Source organism: Phaethon aethereus (genome assembly GCF_964289735.1).
Source record: "Phaethon aethereus genome assembly, chromosome: 10".
Classification (NCBI taxonomy): Eukaryota; Metazoa; Chordata; class Aves; order Phaethontiformes; family Phaethontidae; genus Phaethon; species Phaethon aethereus.
In genome coordinates this window covers 13,653,958-13,672,985 of record NC_138586.1, presented here as the reverse complement: position 1 = coordinate 13,672,985, position 19,028 = coordinate 13,653,958, and the positions used below count along the sequence as shown (strand labels likewise).

Sequence of the window (19,028 nt, the reverse complement as noted above, 5' to 3'; positions counted from 1 at the left end):
CCCCGGCCCTCCCCCGCCGCCTGGCTCCGCCCGCCCGCAGGCCTCCCCCCGCAGGCCTGCCCCGCCGCCACACGGGCTGAGAGTGTGGGCGGTTTACGGTGCTGCTGGAGTCGGGGCCGTGGCCGTGCAGCGGAGCCGGGGCTGAGCCGCTCTGCTGGAGCCAGCGGAACCGGCTGCAGCTGCTGGCGGCGGCGGCGGCACGGCGGCGGAGCGGCGGGATGACCCTCAAGTCGGGGCGCAGCGCCAGCGCCGGCAGCATGCGGACGGCGCTCTCCGACCTCTACCTGGAGCACCTCCTGCAGAACCGGGCCAAGCCCGAGGTGAGCGGCGGCTGGGGGGCAGCGTCGCGTTCCAGCCGCGATCCGCCCCCGCGGCGGCTCCGCATCCCCAGGCAGCGCCAGTGCCTCCCGGCCCCATTCCCCTGCCGAAGCCGGGCAGCGAGCTCCGCGGTGCCCCCTCCATCCCACATCCCTTGGGCCCCCCCCGACCCGCGGGCCCGTAGCCCAGCACCCTGTGCCCAGCGCAGGCCCGGCACGGAGCCCCTGGGGTGTGTGTCCCCCCCCCCATCCCGTCCCTCCCGCACACGCAGCGGGGAGCGGGGCACCTAAGGCAGAGACCCCACGGCGGGCAGGAGGTGGGCATCCAGGTACGTGCCCTGTATGTGGTACTGCAGGTCCCCAGCACCCCCGGAGCGGGGCTTCTTGCTGGGGGACGTGGGGCGCCTTGGGGGAACGCTTAGCCAGCGTGGCCGGCACAGCATGGCTGGACGGGGAAGAAGGAGCTGGGTGGAGGGGAGGAAAGCTTCAGCATCCCGCCACGGAGGAGCTTGTGCTTGTTTTGCTGCAAAGTTGTAGCTGGTCTGAACTGGAACTGCCTGTCACATGAGCTGATTCAGCTGCTGAGCAACCTGCAGGTCCACAGCATGGGCGGGAGGGGTGCTGGTGGGTCTCAGCCCCAGAGAAAGGGGATGCAACCAGCCCTTCTCGCACCTACCCGGGGGCAGGGAGTGGGCCGGAGGGGCACGCGCACCCCTCCTGCGGTGGAAGGAGAGCAGGCTGCACCAGTCGTCTGGGTTGTGCTGGGAGGGCTCCTTCCGCAGCTGGTGTCATTTGGAGTAGCTTGGGTGCAACCGGGAGAAGGTTAACAGTTCCTGGTGCTAAGCAGCTGGTGCTTTTCTCCCAGGAGAGATTTTCAACTTCGAACAGGAGTACCTGATGGAGCCATGGCATAACATGCCAGGGCTGAGGTTTCCTTGCAGCTTTGGGGTGCCTCTGAGAGCAGGGAGGAAATTTCCCTGAAGTGTTGTCCTTGGCCCATCCTGTTGGACACTACAGCATCCAAAAGAGGCTCGTCAGATATGTCCCACACCACTGGTTCATGCGCTTTTTATGGCTCAACCCTGGCAGAATGCTTTAAAAAAAAAAAAAAAGGCTTTTAAAGCAAAGTGCCTAGATCAGGCAGCTGCTGAGAGGAGCTCTCCCATTCCTCGGTCTGCAGGATCCAAGCAGAGCAAGGATAAATTGCTAATGGCAGTGGGGCATGGAAAATGTAGGAGCTGACCTACAGCTCCCTGGCGTTACAGTATAATTTATTCCAGTAGGGAGAAAGAGAAAGGTGGTGAACCAGCATCTGCCCGGGGCCTTGTAAGAGGAGCTCTGTAGGACTGGCACCCATCCGGGGTTATGTGTCCTGAGCTTGCCAGTCACTCATCCCCGTGTTGCATGCATGCAGAGATGGTGCTGGCCCACGCTGGCTGTGGGCCCCTCTGTGGGACAGTAGGGACATTGCCTGGCAGCAGCTCTCGGGGGGGGGGTGCTGGGTCCGGCTGGCTGCTCCTTGGTTAGAGTCGAACAGGGTGGTCGGGAGGTTTCTCTTCCCCATTTCCTCTGGCAGAGCCGCGTGGTGGGAAGTGCCATCCTGCGTTCCTCCCGTGGTGGCAGGGAATGCAAACCCTTGGTGAGTGGAAGCTATGTCATTGCTAGAAGGCAGACATAAGCTGAAGTGGAGGAAGCCGCTTGCCCTCTTCCCTTGAGCCCCACCACGTGCCTGCATATCTTTTCTTTATCTCCCAACTGGCAAATAGAGATTTACCAAAGAGGTGTGGGCTTTATTCTGAGCTGCGCACCTGGTTGGCAGGGTGACCTTGGGCATGTCCCCTTATCAGCTGTATCAGTTCCCCAGCTGTAAAACAGGCAGTGAATGTGACCTTTGGGAGTCTGTTGGAGAAAAGGAGGGAGCTTTTGGAGAGGGCTGCGCTTGAGGGTGCAGAGGGGACACTGCGCTTCCTTGTGGGCAGCGGTTCCCAGTATCCAGCTGGTGCCAGCTGCAGAGCAGACTGAGCCCACAGTCCCCAGGGACCAAATCCTGAAATGACCACGGGCAAAACTAGTGGTTAAAAGCTGAGCAAAACTTCTGGGCTTGACCAAAATGAAGTGAGCAGGGCTGGTTCCAACCTTTTAATCTCAAATGCATTTTGCCATGTTCCAGTCTGCAACAGCTGCAGGGGAAAAGCTGTTTTGCAGGGCCTGTTCTGGAAGGTGGGGATGGAGTGGCTGGGCAGCTCCTCAAGATTTCTTCTGTCAGTGTTGTGGTTTTACTGACTCTTCCTTGGAGGTGACCAGTTTCACAAACACATCTGGAAGCCTTTCCTGGTGGGGAGATGGTGGCTCAACAAAACTGTCTGTGCTGCCATGAAAATCTGGCTCTTCTCCGTTGCAGCACTCCGTGATCTGGAGTCAGTGCAAGGGCATGCAGAGCCAGCAACATCTTTGGGCCTCCACGACCGCTTGTATCCCTCCTATTTCTCTGTTCCCCTTCCCACTGTGATCTGTTGGTGTTGCTGAGCCTTTTCCTAGTGTCAGCAATGTAATCCTGTTTGGTTTAAATGCTTTTTTTAAAAAAAAAAAAACCTGGATCATATTGCTGGAAAGGGTCTTGGGTGAAATTGCTCCTGCAGTTGTGCTGGCAGACCTGAGAAGGCAGTAGCCCCCAGCAGAAGGCAGGGATGAATTATTTCTAAATGTCCACGTGCTGTTGCTCCCCAGCCTGCTGGAGCACCCCGAAAGCAACTCCCAGGCTCAATTTTTTTTTTTTTGCTAGTTTTCTCTTTTTACACATTGCTGTGTTTTTTAAGCTGTACTGAGACTGTGACTGCTCGACAGTGGGGAGGCGAGGTTGCTGGGCCAGGACATCTCTGCACCAAACAGTGCCCCAGCCTCCCTGCACACACCCTTGGTGATTATAATGTGAGGGGTGATGATTCCTGGAGGGAGCTGGGATTTTGTTGCTCACTGTGGGCAGTGGAGGTGTCTGCCTGCCAGCCGGGAGGGTAGTCCCAGGGGATCCCAGCTCCAGGATTCCCTCCTGCATCCCAGCTGCTGTACTTTGGGGGCCCACTTGGTAAAGCCAGCAGCGTCTGACCATTCTCCACGTGCTTGCCAGGGAGACCTGCGCTTCCAAGTCTGATACTGAAGTCTCTTGGTTACAGCAGCAAGGAGAGCCCAGGAATCAAAACACTGAACATGCCCATTACACTACGGTGATGCTTTCCCCGAGTGCTGCTTCAACCTCCTGCAAACAAGCTGCTCAGTTAATGCTTGATTTGCCCGGCGGCGTGCAGCCCAGCTGTGCCAGCGCAGCAGCAGGAGCAACCCTAGCAGCCAACGCTGACCCAGCCAGGGGACAGGACGCCAAGCCCTCGGGTCCTTGCTGAGGCTTGCTCCGCACTCACCAAATTCCCTGTTGGCAAAACACTGCCTGGGGAGCTGGTGCCCTTCCCTCCGCCACAGAATATGGGGCAGAAATACAGGGTCTTGAGAAAAATGCAGGCAGGGACTTGGGATGCACCTTTTTGACCCATGGAGCTGGTGGCTCCTCTGTGCATTGCCACTTCGAGGAGGATTTATGCATGAGGATTTGTATTCTCACCAGCCAGCTGCAAGGCACCCCCAGGGCTGCTGTGTGCTGGGCTGTGCAGACCAACCCCCGTGGGGCTGCTCAGCCCTGGCCAGCACCCAGCAGCCCTTGTTGCACAGCTCAGCCCCCCAACCGCCTCGCCCCATGTCTGCCCCAAGGCTGGCCCCAGTGGTGACCGAGCCCAGGGCCATGCAGAACCGGCAATGGCTGGCGGCCTCGGAGCCGGCTCTTAGCAGCACTCGCAGATGTTTCCTGCAGAGCAGCTCACAAGTAGCAGGATCTGGCCCACTGCCAGCATGACTTGAAAGGCTCTTGAGGTCACAGACTATGCCGGGCTGCGCTGGCCAAGACCGTGGCAGCTGCCAGGAGAGTGCAAGGTAGGTGATCAGGCCGGCTGGCTCATGTGCAAGGAGTGCGAGAGCTCCAGCTTCAGGTTGCCTAACACTGGGGCTAGAATCTGCCACCACGTGGGTCCTGGTCCTCCTTGTGAGCCAGGCGTTTTCCCATCCCTATCCACCGGCTGCCCAGTGCGGTCAGCAAAAGCCCAAGCCATCCCAGCGTGGCTCTGTTTGGGGCAGAAGGAGTTGCCGGAGGGCCCTGCTGGGTTCAGAGCTGCCGTCAAGTGACTGGTGGCTGTCCCCAGGCACAGCAGTGGGTCTCTGGTGACAAGGCTTGCTCTCAGGGAGTCACCAGGGTGACATTGGTGCTGCGTCAGCGTCGAAGGCTGGGTGTTTTCTCCAGCTCTCAGCAAAAATCAAAGGTCAGGGCTGGGAGGCTCAGCTGGCAGAGATGATGGCAGGGACGGGAACTCCCAGCCCCTGGACCAGACTGTGCTGTGTCCTGGGTCATCGAGCTCTGCTGAGCCTAGAGGTTTGAAGCTGGGGATTGCACCATATAACAAATTCCCAAGGTGTGACCAAATAAGTATGGTGACTCAAACCACCTCAATGTTTAAGCCATTGGCAGCCAGAGCCCACGTGGTTGTGTTTTTCCTCTGAGGAGTAGGTTGGCTGACTCTTTTAGAAGTAATTGGCTTAATGACACCATCTTCCCTGTCACTGCAACGTGGGCTGCGTGGCTCCCTGCACCCTTCCTGCCCCAGCCTGGCCCGGCCAGCACCCTTTTGTCAAGGCTGTGACAGTGCCTGTGCCTCGATGCTGGTCCGTGCCCCTCTGCCAGTGCCTCTCTGCTGCCCCTGCCTTCGGCTCCCTCCCTGCTTTCAGTCATTGCACAGGGCTGGGCTGCTGTCTCAGCCCAGCAGCACTCCAGCACATCCCTACCAAAGCTAATTTTTTTGTGGTTTAGTGCTGTGGCTGCACCCCACCAGCAAATGCTCTTCATGCCAGTTGCACCCACACAAACGTCCCCATGGCCTGGCTGACCTTGCCCCTTGGCAGCAAGGGTCTTCAGCCTCTTCTTTGCTCCAGGCCGGGTGCCTGTGGTGGGTGAGAGCAAGCCAGGGTAGCAGGGCCAGGCTGCTGCTTCCCCAGCTGTTGGCACGGAGTCCCGGGGCCCGGCACTTGGTCGGGTGTTGGCAAGTTGGCGTGCGGCAGGGAGAGGTGTTGGCTCTGCCTAGTTGGACACGTCGCTGATGCGGGGCTAAAGATGGCGAGGACCTTGCTGGGTGTCCCTGCAGGTTTGCTGGCTGTGACTTCCAACCCTGGCGCTGCTGGGCGGGAGGGTGCAAGCTACAAAATGGGCAGCAAAGCTGGCAGCCTGATGTGGGGTGGGGCAGCCAGGAGGGTTTGCTTTGCCTTGTGGGGTGGCGTGGGGATTTGAGCGTGCCTACAAGGCAGGCAGGGGCTGCAGATCAAAGCTGGCCTGGGTTTTGCTGGGCCAGCACTGATTTGGGAGAGGCTCAAGGGAAGTCCACTGCACTTGGGGCCAAGCCAGCGCGTCTGTGAACTACGCAGAGAAGTTGCCCAGTGTGCCGGAGGGGTTTAACAGGACGGCACCAGGCTTTCTGAGACTGGGAGGTGGCAGCTGACTTTGCAGCGTCCCTGCTGCATGGCAAGGCGGGTTTGGAAGTCTCTGCTCGGGAGCCCATGCACCCTCCACCTGCCCTGGTGCCAGCGCCTGCTGGAGAAGAAGAACAGAGGTTTCCCCGCGGCTGAACGCTCCTGCGTGGCTTCCCAGTGCCAGCCAGCATGGACTGGCCTGTAGCTGGGAGCTGGAGAGGGGAACAGGGACTTTCTGGCTGGCTTGGGAGCTTGTTGCCATCAGTGCCTGGATGTGGACATGGCTCTGCACCGTGTCACTTGCCCATTGACACAGATGAGGAAAGGTTGCACTTGCAAACTGAGCAAGAGCAGAGCCTGGCCCCAGTTCTCAAGGGTGAGTCCCAAACTGCTCCATTCACTCGGTGAAGCTGTCCTGGGCTTTATGCTCTGCAACAAGCCAGCTGCGGGCCAAGTGCTGCTGCGACACACAAGTAGTGTTTGGGACTCGTTACTGTAGAAGATGATCAGCTATTGACTCATTTGGCTTCTGCTACCTGTAGCTTTTCCAAAGTTTTTTTACCTTCTGTGTTTGCCACGCGGGGAAACTACAGATCAAGCCCGCATCCATATCTTCAAGGGTGAAGCTCTTTTGCTCTTTTTCTTTTCTTGCTATTACTGTCCTCTCCTCCAGCGCACGGGTCTTTCCTCCCCCTGTGCCCCACCTGCACCCCAGGCACCCTAACACAGTGGAGTAGCTCAGCCCCACAGTGGGAAGCCGGCATGCCCATACCCCATTCAGGTGGAATCCCTAAACCCCAGTCTTTGTTTTGCCCCAACAGGCCATCACTCAGTCCCTGAACGCCATGACTGAGGACATTTATACCAATGGCTCAGCGACTCTGGGCAGCCCCTCCCACAGCAATGGCCGCGAGATGCGGAAGATACGCCTCGTCCAGTTCGAGAAGGTCACGGAGGAGCCCATGGTGAGAACTGTCAAGATCCCAAATCCTGGTGGCACCCGGGGGTGGAGGGGCAGGTAGAGCCGTGCCAATGGACTGGGCTCAGGGGAAGCAGGAGATCGCTGGAGACCTTGGCCACAGGAAGAGGGTGCCGGATCCTGCCTGGGGACCCGGAATGAGCCCTGTCAAAGGGTGATGACGCATGTGCCAAGAGGAGCTGCAGCAGGCTGAGCTGGCCAAGCAGGGGGCTTCCCCCCCAGCCACTACACAGCCCACCGTGGACATGGGCCTAGAGAGGACTTTGCTGAGAGCGCTGGAGCTCTCCCTTCCAGCGAGCAGTCATGGATTTTCCTGTCTTCCAGGGAATCACGCTGAAGCTCAACGACAAGCAGAGCTGCATGGTGGCCAGGATCTTCCATGGTGGCATGATTCACAGACAAGGTAACGAGGACCTCGTAGAGGCAGTGTATGGGGTTACATGTCTGCAGCTGGTTTCTTTCTGTGCTGAGATAAGGCAGCCACTGAGCACTGCTGGCTTTCCCCTGTGACATGGACATCTGTGTCTGTTCCTTCACTAGGAATGTGTCAGGAACTCAGGACTTGCTGATGTTTCTGCATATTTGTCATGCTAATACACTGGAGGCTTTAGGGAGAAATGAAGGGTTGGGGGAACGGCTCTTCCAAAAAGGAAATGGAGACAGTCTGTCTCCGTCTTGTGATGGGGTCACTGTAATAAGAGATGGATCATACACCAGAGGCTGCAGGGGAAACTCTTCTCATTCCTGAAGCGCACAGGTGGGAGAGGTTTGCTGTGGATTGGCTCTACAGAGCAAAAGAAAGTGCAGAAAGAAGTAAATAGGTGCTATTTCCTGGGTTTGGGTCCTGCCAAGGGGGCATGGAAATGAGATGTTCTCCGCTTAGAAGAGGCGGCCCCTTTTTCCAGCCTTGCATCCAAGCGGGAAGTCTGAGCTTACCCCTGCCAAAATAACCCAGGAGCCATTCCAATAATGCTACTGGAGCCTTATTTATAGCAGTGTATCTGAGGCTGTAATCTGGCTGAGTATATAAACTGAAAACACAAAGTCAAGAATGCTTCTGTTAAGGGCCCTGTAAGGAAGCTGTCATTTGGCTTCAGGCGTGGTACTTGGGATTGCGTTTGAATAACTCTGAAACAGGTGCTTTGACCAGTTTAAAGCGCTGAAGGACACACAGTGGAAAGCAACCTGATGACCTTCAGACTGAATGAAGTATGTGTATTGAGAGGAGAGGGAAGAATTAATTCCCCTTGTGCTTTAGTCCCGTGTGCTTAGGTGATGTGTGGCTCCACAGGCATTGCCCAGGCAACCACCGCAGTGTCCTCGCCACAGCTTACCCAGGGGGTTGGGAGGCTGGTGCAACTGTGTAGTTTGGGTTTGGTAAATGGCTCTTGTCTGGTTCTGCATTTTCATGTTTCTCCCATTGCTGGCAGGCTCCCTTCATGTGGGTGATGAAATCATAGAAATCAATGGGCAGAGTGTGAGCAACCACTCAGTTGACCAGCTGCAGAAGATGCTGGTAGGTATTTGTGTTTGGCAAGGCTGTTCCCCAGGAAGGACCCCTTTGGCCTGCAGACGTGCATGCTGGCTGAGCATTCACCCCCTCCTAGATAGCAGAGCCGACACACAGCTGCCTGCAGCAGGCTGATGTGGCAGGAGCCAGGGCCACTGTAATACAGCCAAGCGCCAGGTCTCCTTATGCTGCCTTGGTGGTCTGGGCTTGCTGCTTGTTTCTGGCCTCCCCAGAGCAACAGCAAAGGCTGTTGGCTGGGTCCCTGACATGTACTGATGTGTGTGGGGCTTGGAAACTGCCTCTGCTCGCCATGGCTGGTGTGCAACTCCAGCCCAGGGGCTGGCTGCTCTTGCAGACCTGAGCTGCTCCTGCAGGTCACCTTGGTGCCATTTTCCTGCTGCTGAGGTCATGGTGATCCTGCCAGGCCCTTGCTAGAGACAGCTTTGGACAGGGTCTCAGGCCTGACTTGGGTTCACATACTGAGGCCATCCTGATCCATGCCCAACATGTGGGATCTGGCTGGAGGGAGGTGGTGGTAGTGGTGCTGAGGACACCCATCAGCAGCAGGAGGCCTGGCCCTGCTGCAGTGCCAGGGTCCTCTCCTGCCTGGTGGTGGGATGTCCTCGCTCCAGACAGCAGCACCAAGGAGAAACTTGGCTTTGTCTGCCTCCCGAGAAGGGCGGTTGGCCCAGGAGGACCCTCCAAGCCTCCAGACGTAGTTGTCCCCATGGTACCATGTAGGCCTTGTGAAGCACAAAGGGGCAACAGTGCATCTGGCCTGTGGCAGGCATGGGAGTGCTGTGCCTCTAATATCACCAGGAGGGCAGGAGCAAGAGGCCAGCATGGAGGGGACCTGGCAGAACCAGCCTCTCCTCCCAGGATCCTCACTGGAGCAGCCAGGCTGGAGATGATACAGATCTCCATGTTCGTTCTGGTGATGCTTAGCAGCGCCCACAGCCAGCCCTTTGTGGAGCTGTTGGACAAGCATAGCAAAGCTATGCTGCTATGGCTCTTAGCCTAGCCCCAGCAGAGCTGTTCCCAGCCAAGCTGTGGTATCCCCCAGCATCACAGCATAGCTGGAAGCACCCAGGAGCCTTGCCTTTGCAGATCCTGGCACTCAGCAGCTCCCTGCACAGGTCGCTGTTGTCGGGCTGCCTCCAGGCATCACCTCCTCCAACTCTTCTTTCTCCCCTTCCTTTGTTCACTAGAAAGAAACCAAGGGGATGGTCTCAATAAAAGTCATTCCCAACCAACAAAGCCGCCTCCCTGCTCTCCAGGTAAGTGCAGCCTCCAGACCTGTGGGCTGTGCTAGGACATGGCTGTGGGGCCAGGTGGGACCAGAGCAAACCATGAGGGACCAGCGCTGGGGAGAGAGCTTTGCTGAGGCAGGGGAAGGACAAGGGTATGGCTGGCCTGACACCTTGCATGAGCTGCTGGAGGATGAAGAGACCTGTCCTGATGCTTACGTCCCTTCAAACGAGCAGATTTTGGGCCTCTGTGGATGCATGTACCCAGTGTATAGGAATGTGGGCATAGGATGCCTGAGCCACAATCATACATGTGTGCAGTATTTGGGGGTGGGAAAGCAGCAGTGTGTGCACACCAAGAAGCATTAGAGAGGTTGCTGCCACCTTCAGAGCTGCAGCTGTTAGAGCCACATCCCCGTTACAGGGCCACAGCAGCACCTCCAGGTGCAGCCCCAGGCTCTCGCTGCTCCCTGCTGTCACTGACGCCGGGTGCGTCAGCCACAGGAGGGTGACGTAGGTCCGGATGCCGCCAGCACGCTTCTGTGCAGTGAGTGGGAGGAAGGAAGCGATGGGGGAGAGGAAGGCAGCTCCTTGCGCCTGCTGCCACTGCCAGGGTGGGGGTGACGTGCTGTGGCAGGGGGTGACCCCTGCCTGGCTTTGCCTTTGAAGTCCTGCTGTGGCCGAGATAGATTCTCGGGTTAGTGAGGAGGGCTGGCTCCTCTGCCAAGAATTCAGTGCATGGTGGCTGGGATGCTGTCCTGCCTCTGTGTGCAGGAGCCACCCCTGCGCAGCCCCCCTGTTGTGGACAGGCAGGAGTGGGAGGGGGAGCCAAAAGAGGGTGGGGGCTGAGTGGGGCTGGGATGGGCTGGGGGAGCCCATGTCACCCTTGTTCCTTACACAGAGCAACTGAAGTTTCTGAACAGGATGGCAAGTGAAAAGTGTCTCTGTTTCTTGCTCAGCCCATGCTGTCCCATTCCAGCTCAACCAGCCTCGCACATGTTTGTTTAACATGAGCCCATGCCTGCCCTTCCCTGCTGTCCATCAGCCCTCCCTGGCCTGACCCAGCCAGCTCCCCTCAGCCAGGCCAGGGGAAAAGTTACCTCTGGGAAAAAGAACACAGTTGCTGTGTGCTGGCCATGGGCTCAAGGAAGGACACAAGGACAAACTCTTTCCCAGCAACAGTTGTCCTCTCTCTTGCTTTGTCCAGGGCCATGGTGGTGCCTGCTCCCCAGAACCACAGTTCACAGGCTGCCCGTGTCTCTGCTTGTTGCAGTCTACCACTGAGAGTGGACTTCTGAACTTCTGACTTTGTTTCAATGCCTGGATCTCCATGATCACCTTCATATCAGGGCCTGGCAGGCAAGACAGTGCAGATCCTGGCATCACAATGCCCCCCTGCCCTGGCTTGCCTTGCAGCCTGGCAGCCAGCCACTTTGAGGCCAACTGAGTGTCTCTTGGAGCAGGTCTGCTTGAGAGTATCCTAATGAGAAGCAGCACTGAGCACTGGGGGCTCTCGAGGTCACCTCCAACCTGTTCCCAGGTGCAATCCACAGCCTTTTGACTTTAAGGACTGGGGCTTCTCATGCTGGAGCCTGCTCAGTAGCTGGGCTTCCAGCCCCAGAGATGGGGCTGGCAGCAGGCAGGCAGATAGCTTGCTGTCTGTGGGTAATGTCTGATGCTAACTCCTAACTGGTGTAAGGGAGGGTCTTTCCAAAAGTGACCTGGCTCTGTCTTGCTTGGAGTACCAGGGCTGTGGGAACAGAGGACAAGACATAGGCATCACCCACATGATTCCCTTTGCCCACTTGCTGCGTTTCTGGGATAAATAACTTGACAAGGTTGTGCTCAGGGGAAGCCTGCATTAGTGCAAGCATGAGGCTGGGTCTGATAGTGCTGCTTCCCCTGTAGAAGGATCTCCTGCCAGGGGCATGACTGCTGGGCAGCCCCAGGCACGCCACCGGCTCAGGGCCCAGCACCCTTTTGAGTGGTCACAGAAGTCTCAAACAACATGGACCACCCATGACTTGTGGGACAGCCTGGAGGGCTTCACATGATGGCTGGGGGCTCCCAGCAGCCTCAGGCCCACAGGACAAAAAAACCCAGGAGGGGAAGAAGGGCAGTGTAAGATTTGTGCTTAGCCACAGCCTTACTTTGTTCCCTAAACCCTGCATTTTGCTCCCCATCCTCCATACCCTGCCCCCACTTTAGTTCTGACCTGGTCCTGATCTTGCTGGCTGCGCCAGCCAGAGACAAATTACAGCTGCAGCAGCATTTTAGATGAGAAACTATTAATTCAGGCACTGAGAGCAAGTGGGAATGCAGAAAACGCTGGGTGCACATGCGTGGTCTGCCCTCCTTCCAGGGGATAGGTGACTCTCGTCCATCCTGTTGCTCTCTGACGGTCTGTTCTTCCTGGAAACAGCCTTCCTGGAAAACAGGTCCATGTGCAAAAGCCACATGCTGTTTCTCTCCTGACCTTGCAGAGATGCTCGGGGCTGGCAAGAGCCCAGGGGCACCTGGCTGCCTGCTGGCTTCAGAGGGGCTTGAGAGGGTGGGTTGCCCCAGCGGGAACAAGTGCTGTAGACTGTCTCCCAAAGAGTTGAGCAAGCAGAAGGGACAGGGAAAGGCCACTTTCTCATGCCTTCCTGGTCCCCAGGGCTTCCTCAGCCCCAGGAGGGTGACACAGTGGCCTGGGAAGCAGCAGCAGCTCATTCCAGTTGCAGCTGTGATGAACATGATGTTGCAAGAGTAGCTGATGCTGAAGAGGGCAGGACAGACCCAGGCAGGGATGGACACAACACTGCAGCCTTGGCTCCCCAAAGGCCCTGTGCCATGCAGGGGGGTGCCTGGTGCTGGGGAGAGGCCAGGGCACAGCAGTTGGGGCTGCTGCAGAGATGTGGCCTTCCCTGGGGTCCCCAGGATGTGGTGCATTGTGGCGATGGCTCCTCTTTGCTCACCCCATTGCAGACCCCAGTTGCTGTTGCACCATTTGGTCCAGGTGGTGGGACTCCTCGCTGGCTGGCTCGGCTCATCAGCACTGTGCAGCACCCAGGGTAGTGCAGGGGAGCTACACGTCGGGGTTTAAGCACTAGCTGCGAGGCGTTCAGGCCTGCCGAGAGGCAGCAGCCATTTCACTGCTCCCAGTAGGGCCAAGATGCCGTCCTCCTCCCTCCCCCACCCACCAGCGCATCTCACTGCGGCTGCATGCCCAAGAGCTTTCCCCGCGCAAGGCTTTGTGCATCTCCATTCTCCCCACCCAGCTTCATGGGGCCTGGAGAGCAGCAGGGGCTGGGGTCCCTCCTGGAGCAGGGACCTTGTGCCTGGAGCCGGCTCTGCAGTCACTGCTGGGGGGTGCAGTGTGGTGCTGGGAGCTGGACACAATTGAGTTCAGCCACCCTGCATGGCCATATTGACTCCAGCTCACTCTCTTTTGCAGATGTTCATGAGGGCACAGTTTGACTATGACCCAAAAAAAGACAACCTGATCCCCTGCAAGGAAGCGGGGCTGAAGTTTCAGACTGGCGACGTGATTCAAATCATAAACAAGGACGACAGCAACTGGTGGCAGGGCCGGGTGGAGGGCTCCTGCACCGAGTCGGCAGGACTCATCCCTTCTCCAGAGCTGCAGGAGTGGTAGGTCCCTGGATTTGTCCAGAAAGGCTGGATCTGGGAGTGGAGGGGTAAAGAGTGACCATGTGCTACCAGGAGTCTGACCACTTTGGGTAACACCAGCATCACTGGCTGGGAAAACAAGGCAAACGTTGCCTTCATCTGCCTCAGGGTGAGCCTTTACCTGTCCCAGCAGCCACTCTGCTTCTCTTGCCCTTGCATGTCTGAGGGACAATCCTGCTGCTCCCCCAGGGCTTGGGGTGACAGCTGGATCATGGTGGTGTCCTCCTTTCTTGGCAGGCGTGTGGCGAGCGTCACCCAGTCCAGTCAGAGCGAATCCCCGAGCTGTAGCCCCTTTGGGAAGAAGAAGAAGTGCAAAGATAAATACCTGGCGAAGCACAGCTCAAGTAAGTGTGAGCAGGGTGATGGGGTCCATCCCCAGCCCTGGCCACCACTTCTGCCTCTGGGCAGGGGCAGGTCTCTGTGGGAGTCAGACCAAACGGCCCAGCTGTATTGGCAGTGGGACCTTGGGGGATGCCCCACACTCTTTTGCTTTTTTGAGTCCCTTCTCCAAAGTTCTCATGCCTCTCAGGTGGCCACAGCTGCGTCCCCATGCAGCTCTGTAGTGCACGAGGCCAGGGCTGGCTCACGCAGGAGCCCGGCACCGAGCTCCCGTGCTCTCCTGCAGCGACAATCCCTGGCACGCCTGGCCCTGAGCTGGTTGGGAGGTCAGGCTCCTGGGCCCTCCAACCCCACAGGCTGCTGAACACCGGGCATGCAGTGGACTTAATTGCTGCTCAGCAGTTAGGGAGCAGCCTGAGCTGTTCCCCACAGCTGCCAAGCACTGTCCCTGGTGGGGCAGGGAGCCTCATGCTAAGCATGCCCTGGGCCGGCAAAGGCAGGTGCGTGAGGACATGCTGGCTCCTAGCCCAGCCTGCAGCTCCAACCAGCAACAAACAAGGCCATAAATCAGCAAAATAAATAAAGCTCCTGCAGCAACAAGCTGCAGCATCCTGCCGCCTCCCCACCCAGCTCCCAGATCCTACTGTCCTGAGCAGAATTACTGAGCAAGAGAAGCCCTGGCTTCTCCTTTGGCTGCTGCTGGTCCAGCTCCCCAGCACCCTCTCCGAAGGCTGCTGCCCTCTTCCCTGAGCAGCCAAACAGGGACGAGCTCCCAGCCCCGTCCTGATGGCTCCTTCCATTTTGCCCAAGGATGTGGCTTTGGTCTGACACGCATGTGGTCCTGCTGCTGCAGCCAAGCCAGCTCTGACCACTCACTGTCTCGTTTTTCCTCCACCCTAGTTTTTGACCAGCTGGATGTGGTTTCGTATGAGGAGGTGGTGAGGCTGCCTGCCTTCAAGAGGAAGACCCTGGTGCTCATCGGTAGGTCCTGCCCCAGGCATCCTCTGCAGCGCAGGGGCTGCGTGTGGTGGGTCCCAGGGAGAACCAGGACTGGGCAGTGGCTGGGGCACTGCTGCCCTTCAAAACGTAGTAAGCTCTGGGGAGCATTTCTTCTGCCTGCAGCAGTCACCAAGCAGGCTGACCTCCTCTATGCAGCATTGTACATGGTCTGGCACCTGCGCTGCAATGTTGAGGTAGAGTTAATTCAGGAGTTTCCAGTTCCTAAGTATCTTTATGGGTAATTTCTATTAAAAGCAGCTCTGGTCTGTGCAGTTGCAGCAAAGCAAGCACTCCCACACTGTGAGGGCCGAGCACTTGGTGGACCCCACGGACATGGGCAGTCCACACAGCCCAGCTGTGCTGGCCGTTCAGCAGGCATCGGTCCCATCTCCACATGGAGCTGGAGGCGAGTGTGCCCAGGGCAGGGAGAGCCTTTTCCAGAGCTGGAACACACCACAGACCAGCTCAGAAAGCAGATTGTGGGTAAGGTCGCAGGAGCTCTGCACCTTTCCTCAGACCCAGAGCTGCAGAGTGGCCCTAGCATCTCCTCCCAGGCTTCTCTGAGCCCAGCTCCAGCATCTATCCATCCCTCCTCCTCTGCAGGGGCCAGCGGCGTGGGCCGTAGCCACATCAAGAATGCTCTGCTCAGCAACAACCCAGAGAAGTTCATGTACCCACCTCCATGTAAGTACCCAGCCAGGGTGGAGAGCGCAGAATAGGGCACGTTTCCTTGAGCCAGGACCTTCAGACAGCAGATGGGAGGTGGGGAGATGTTCCTTCAGCGCCACTCAGCCCCCAGTGTCAGAGGCCACCGTGGAGGGCACTGCAGGGTCCCCCTGCTTGCTGTCCCACAGGCTGAACCTGCCCACAGATGGCTGCAGGGCTGCTACCACCCACATTGCAGAGACACCTCACTCTTCACATCCCAGTGGCTCTCCTCCGGCTGGCTGAGTTCCCTACTTGTCCCAACCAGGGATGAGTTGAAAGGGGATTAGTACAGCCTAGTCTTGAGGTACACAGGTCCTGCACGCCGTAGCCCCATGTTCAAAAAGGGAAGGCAAGATGCTCGGGTCACCCAGAGCAGAGGCTGCCTGCTCCACTCTGTTCCCCAGTCCTGGGGACCAACACTCACCATATCCCTCCCTCCCCAGACACCACACGCCCCCAGAAGAAGAATGAGGTGGACGGGAAGGACTACTACTTTGTCTCCACCGAGGAGATGACCCGGGATATCTCAGCCAACGAGTTCCTGGAGTTTGGAAGCTACCAGGGAAACATGTTTGGCACCAAGTTTGAAACAGTGCACAAGATTCACCAACAGGACAAAGTTGCTATTTTGGACATTGAGCCCCAGGTAGGGAGCTGGGGAAAGGGTGAGCAGGACAGGGGCTGCCACAGATTGAGGTACCTGTGTGCTGGCTGTGACTGGCCCTGCCTTCCCCAGTGCATGGCCCACCCTCCCATCCCAAAGGAAAAAGCCAGGGAGTGCTGGAGTGGCATTTCCATTCCCAAGACATGGGTGCAGTGAGGGTATTCCCCATCACAGGACACACCTGGCTATGACAGCAAGGCCAGAGCAAGGCTGCTGTGGGAGTCGGGGTGCAGGATAGCATGGGCCTCACACAAGGACCCTTTCCCATCTCCAACACCAAGTCTGCGGATGCTGCTTTGGAAAGCGGCATTTGTGTCCAGTACCAGCCCAGAAGCAGGGCTGGGGCTGCTGTTATGTCCTCTCCCATGAGATGCAAGGGAAACCATGCAGGGACCCCTGCTCCAGCTTCACCCAACTGCCTCCACATCACCAAACTACCCCCCGGCTCAGGATACCACCCAGAGAGCCCATGGCCCCAGACTAGGGCTGGCCCCTTTACCCACGGCTGCATCACAGGCACCATCACACCCTGGCAGGGGTGCAGCATGGGGTAGTGGTGGACAGCAGCCAGCCACTGCTCCCACCCTGAGGAATGGCCACACTCTGGTAACTATACCCCTCTCTCCACAGACCCTGAAGATCGTCCGCACAGCTGAGCTCTCCCCGTTCATAGTCTTCATTGCCCCAACAGACAAGGCAGAGCAGGTGGGTGGCAGGGCACCGAGGCAGAGTCCCCCTCTGGCCAGGCTTGCTGGCCTCTGGCAGGAGGACAAGGAGCCCACTGCAGCAGCCCAGGGCTCTCTTCCTGCTCCACAGCAGCTTTTCCTGTCTGCACTGATTTTTGTGGTCCAGGAGAACAGGGCAACTTCCTCAGACCAGACCTAAGAAACAGGAATTGCTGATTCCTGCAGCCGTAGACTCTCTCCCAGATAGACACCCCCACAGTAACCATCATTCCTGCAGCATAATCAGCCACTAACATGTAGCACAGGACACAGCCCAGCACCCAGGCCCATCTCCAGCTGCAGCAGAGCTGCAGCAGGAACATTTATCCTGCCATCAGCTATGCAAATGCGACACAAACAGCAGCTCCTTTCATTCTTTGCCTCATTAGGTTGCTCATCCCTCCAAAATCAGGATAAAAGCAGCACTTATGCCACAGTTAACTCACGCAGTGCCAAGCACCACAAGGCTGGCAGCCATACACTGCCATTTCCCAGGAAGCCCCCGACGCAGGGCGCAGTGCTGCCTACCCTGCCCTGCCGCAGCTGGGACCAGCTCCCCTGAGGGCTAACCTCTGCAGGGAGACGGAAAGCGATGGGAGAACAGGGGAACCCACAGAGCTGTGCTCCCGGACTCATGGCCAGCCAAGGCCACCTCTCCCAACCTATTAATTTGGGGTTCATAACGCTTAAGATACAAATAGTTTGCAGGGAGGATCTTATGCAGCCTTGGGAGCAAGCATTGCATAGGCATTTAGACACAAACAGCAGCATTAGAGTAACATAACACTAGAGTCATGTTAACTTGCAGAGGATTGTAAAGCCATATGCAGAGAGTGGGGGGAGAAAAGGGGAGGCAAGTGTCGGGGCAGAAAGGGCAGTGGGCAGCCTGCTGCCCCCACCTCCATGCTCTTCACCCACCGCTGCTTCCAGACAGGAATTAACTCCTGCCGCAGTGGGCAGGGCCAGCCCCGCTGGTGCAGGCACTATATATAGCTAGCTGCCACAGCTCAGGTAACCGCTTACCAGAAAGGATGCGACAGAGCCAAAATGTGACCCGGCAGAGCTCACATCATCCAGGCAAACTGCACAGTGCTCTCCCCTCTCCACCTCCAAGAGCTGCCAGGCAACACACAGCAGAGCACAGCACCCCACGCTCATCCCCACCCCCAGGCACAGAAGCAGGGAGCAGTCTGCATTTCAAGCTCCATTAGGGAGCCATGTAGAAATCGTTCTGGACTTCACTGTTGAGGGCACAGCTGCCTGCAGGGACAGACTCCTGGGATGCCTGGGGTAGCTGGGGAGCTGTGCAGACTAACCACACCAGCAGGAGGGCGCAGGCAGCTTTGCTTTTACTGTGAAAAAATGTAACTATCCCACCCAAAACCAGTAGAGTGAAGCTGGTACAACTCTGCCAGCCAGTGCTGCTTTGGTCAAAAGCCACTGGGAAGGGACCATCTTGCAGGGATCCTACCTTGAAACCAGCCTTCAGCCTTGAGCTGGCTATATTGTATAGTGTAGCAACAAGCAGCCTGCTGCCCGGTGAACCTTCTCCTCCCAGGGAGCTGACACAAAACATTTTTAAGATCAATACAAGACCAAGCAGGTCTGGCCTCACTCAAGCAGGAAACATGCTCCAGTATTGCATAGAAGTCCAGCAAAACTCACACACACGTTCCCAGAGATGACACAACAGTTCCTAGCTTGTCAGACAAGCTGCAGGGATGCTCTGTGCTGTAAGTTTAGCAGTCACTTGAGTTGTCTTGGTGGTAGGGAGTTTGCCTGTTGGGGAGGCTGTGAAATTTCCCTCCTCCCCAGCCTCCTGAGCACTCTTCCATTTCTTGCAGTCAGAGGCTTTGCAGCAGCTGCAGAAGGATTCAGAGAGCATCCGGAGCCGATACGCACACTACTTTGACCTCTCAGTGGTCAACAACGGGGTGGAAGAAAGCCTCCAGCTGCTGCAGGAAGCCTTTGAGCAGGCCTGCAGCTCTCCACAGTGGGTGCCTGTGTCCTGGGTCTATTGACAGGGCATCCATCCCAGCTGCTTCCCATCAACCATCCTACAGCCATGAGGAGAAACCTCCTCAGCTTCCCTTGATCCACACACAGCCCAGCACAACTCCCTTCCTCTGCTGCTCCACGGACATGGTCTCGGTTGACAGGCACACAGGGTGTCTGGCTCTCCTCTCCCAAGGGAATGCAGGACAGGGGCTGCCCAGGGGATGGCTGCCTGCTATGGCACTGCAAGGCAGTGCTAAGTTAACAGCTACAGCAGAGCCCAGGGCACCCCACTAGCTCAGAGCACAGCTCCCCAC

General features: G+C 57.6%; 1 protein-coding gene across 2 annotated transcripts; it reads left to right on the top strand.

The window, feature by feature from the left end:
* Window positions 1-218: 218 nt before the first annotated feature.
* Window positions 219-18,737, top strand: MPP1 (MAGUK p55 scaffold protein 1; the record flags this gene model as incomplete). Of its 2 annotated transcripts, none has more annotated exons than XM_082004336.1 (12): window positions 219-320; window positions 6,695-6,838; window positions 7,177-7,255; window positions 8,283-8,368; window positions 9,571-9,639; window positions 13,106-13,242; window positions 13,519-13,625; window positions 14,521-14,601; window positions 15,223-15,303; window positions 15,771-15,973; window positions 16,622-16,696; window positions 18,561-18,737. In XM_082004336.1, the coding sequence occupies 12 exons, from the start codon at window positions 219-221 to the stop codon at window positions 18,735-18,737; spliced, it is 1,341 nt and encodes a 446-aa protein (XP_081860462.1). The 2 variants fall into 2 exon arrangements, with proteins under 2 accessions (XP_081860462.1, XP_081860461.1); XM_082004335.1 differs by having other exon boundaries at window positions 13,046-13,242.
* Window positions 18,738-19,028: the final 291 nt, after the last annotated feature.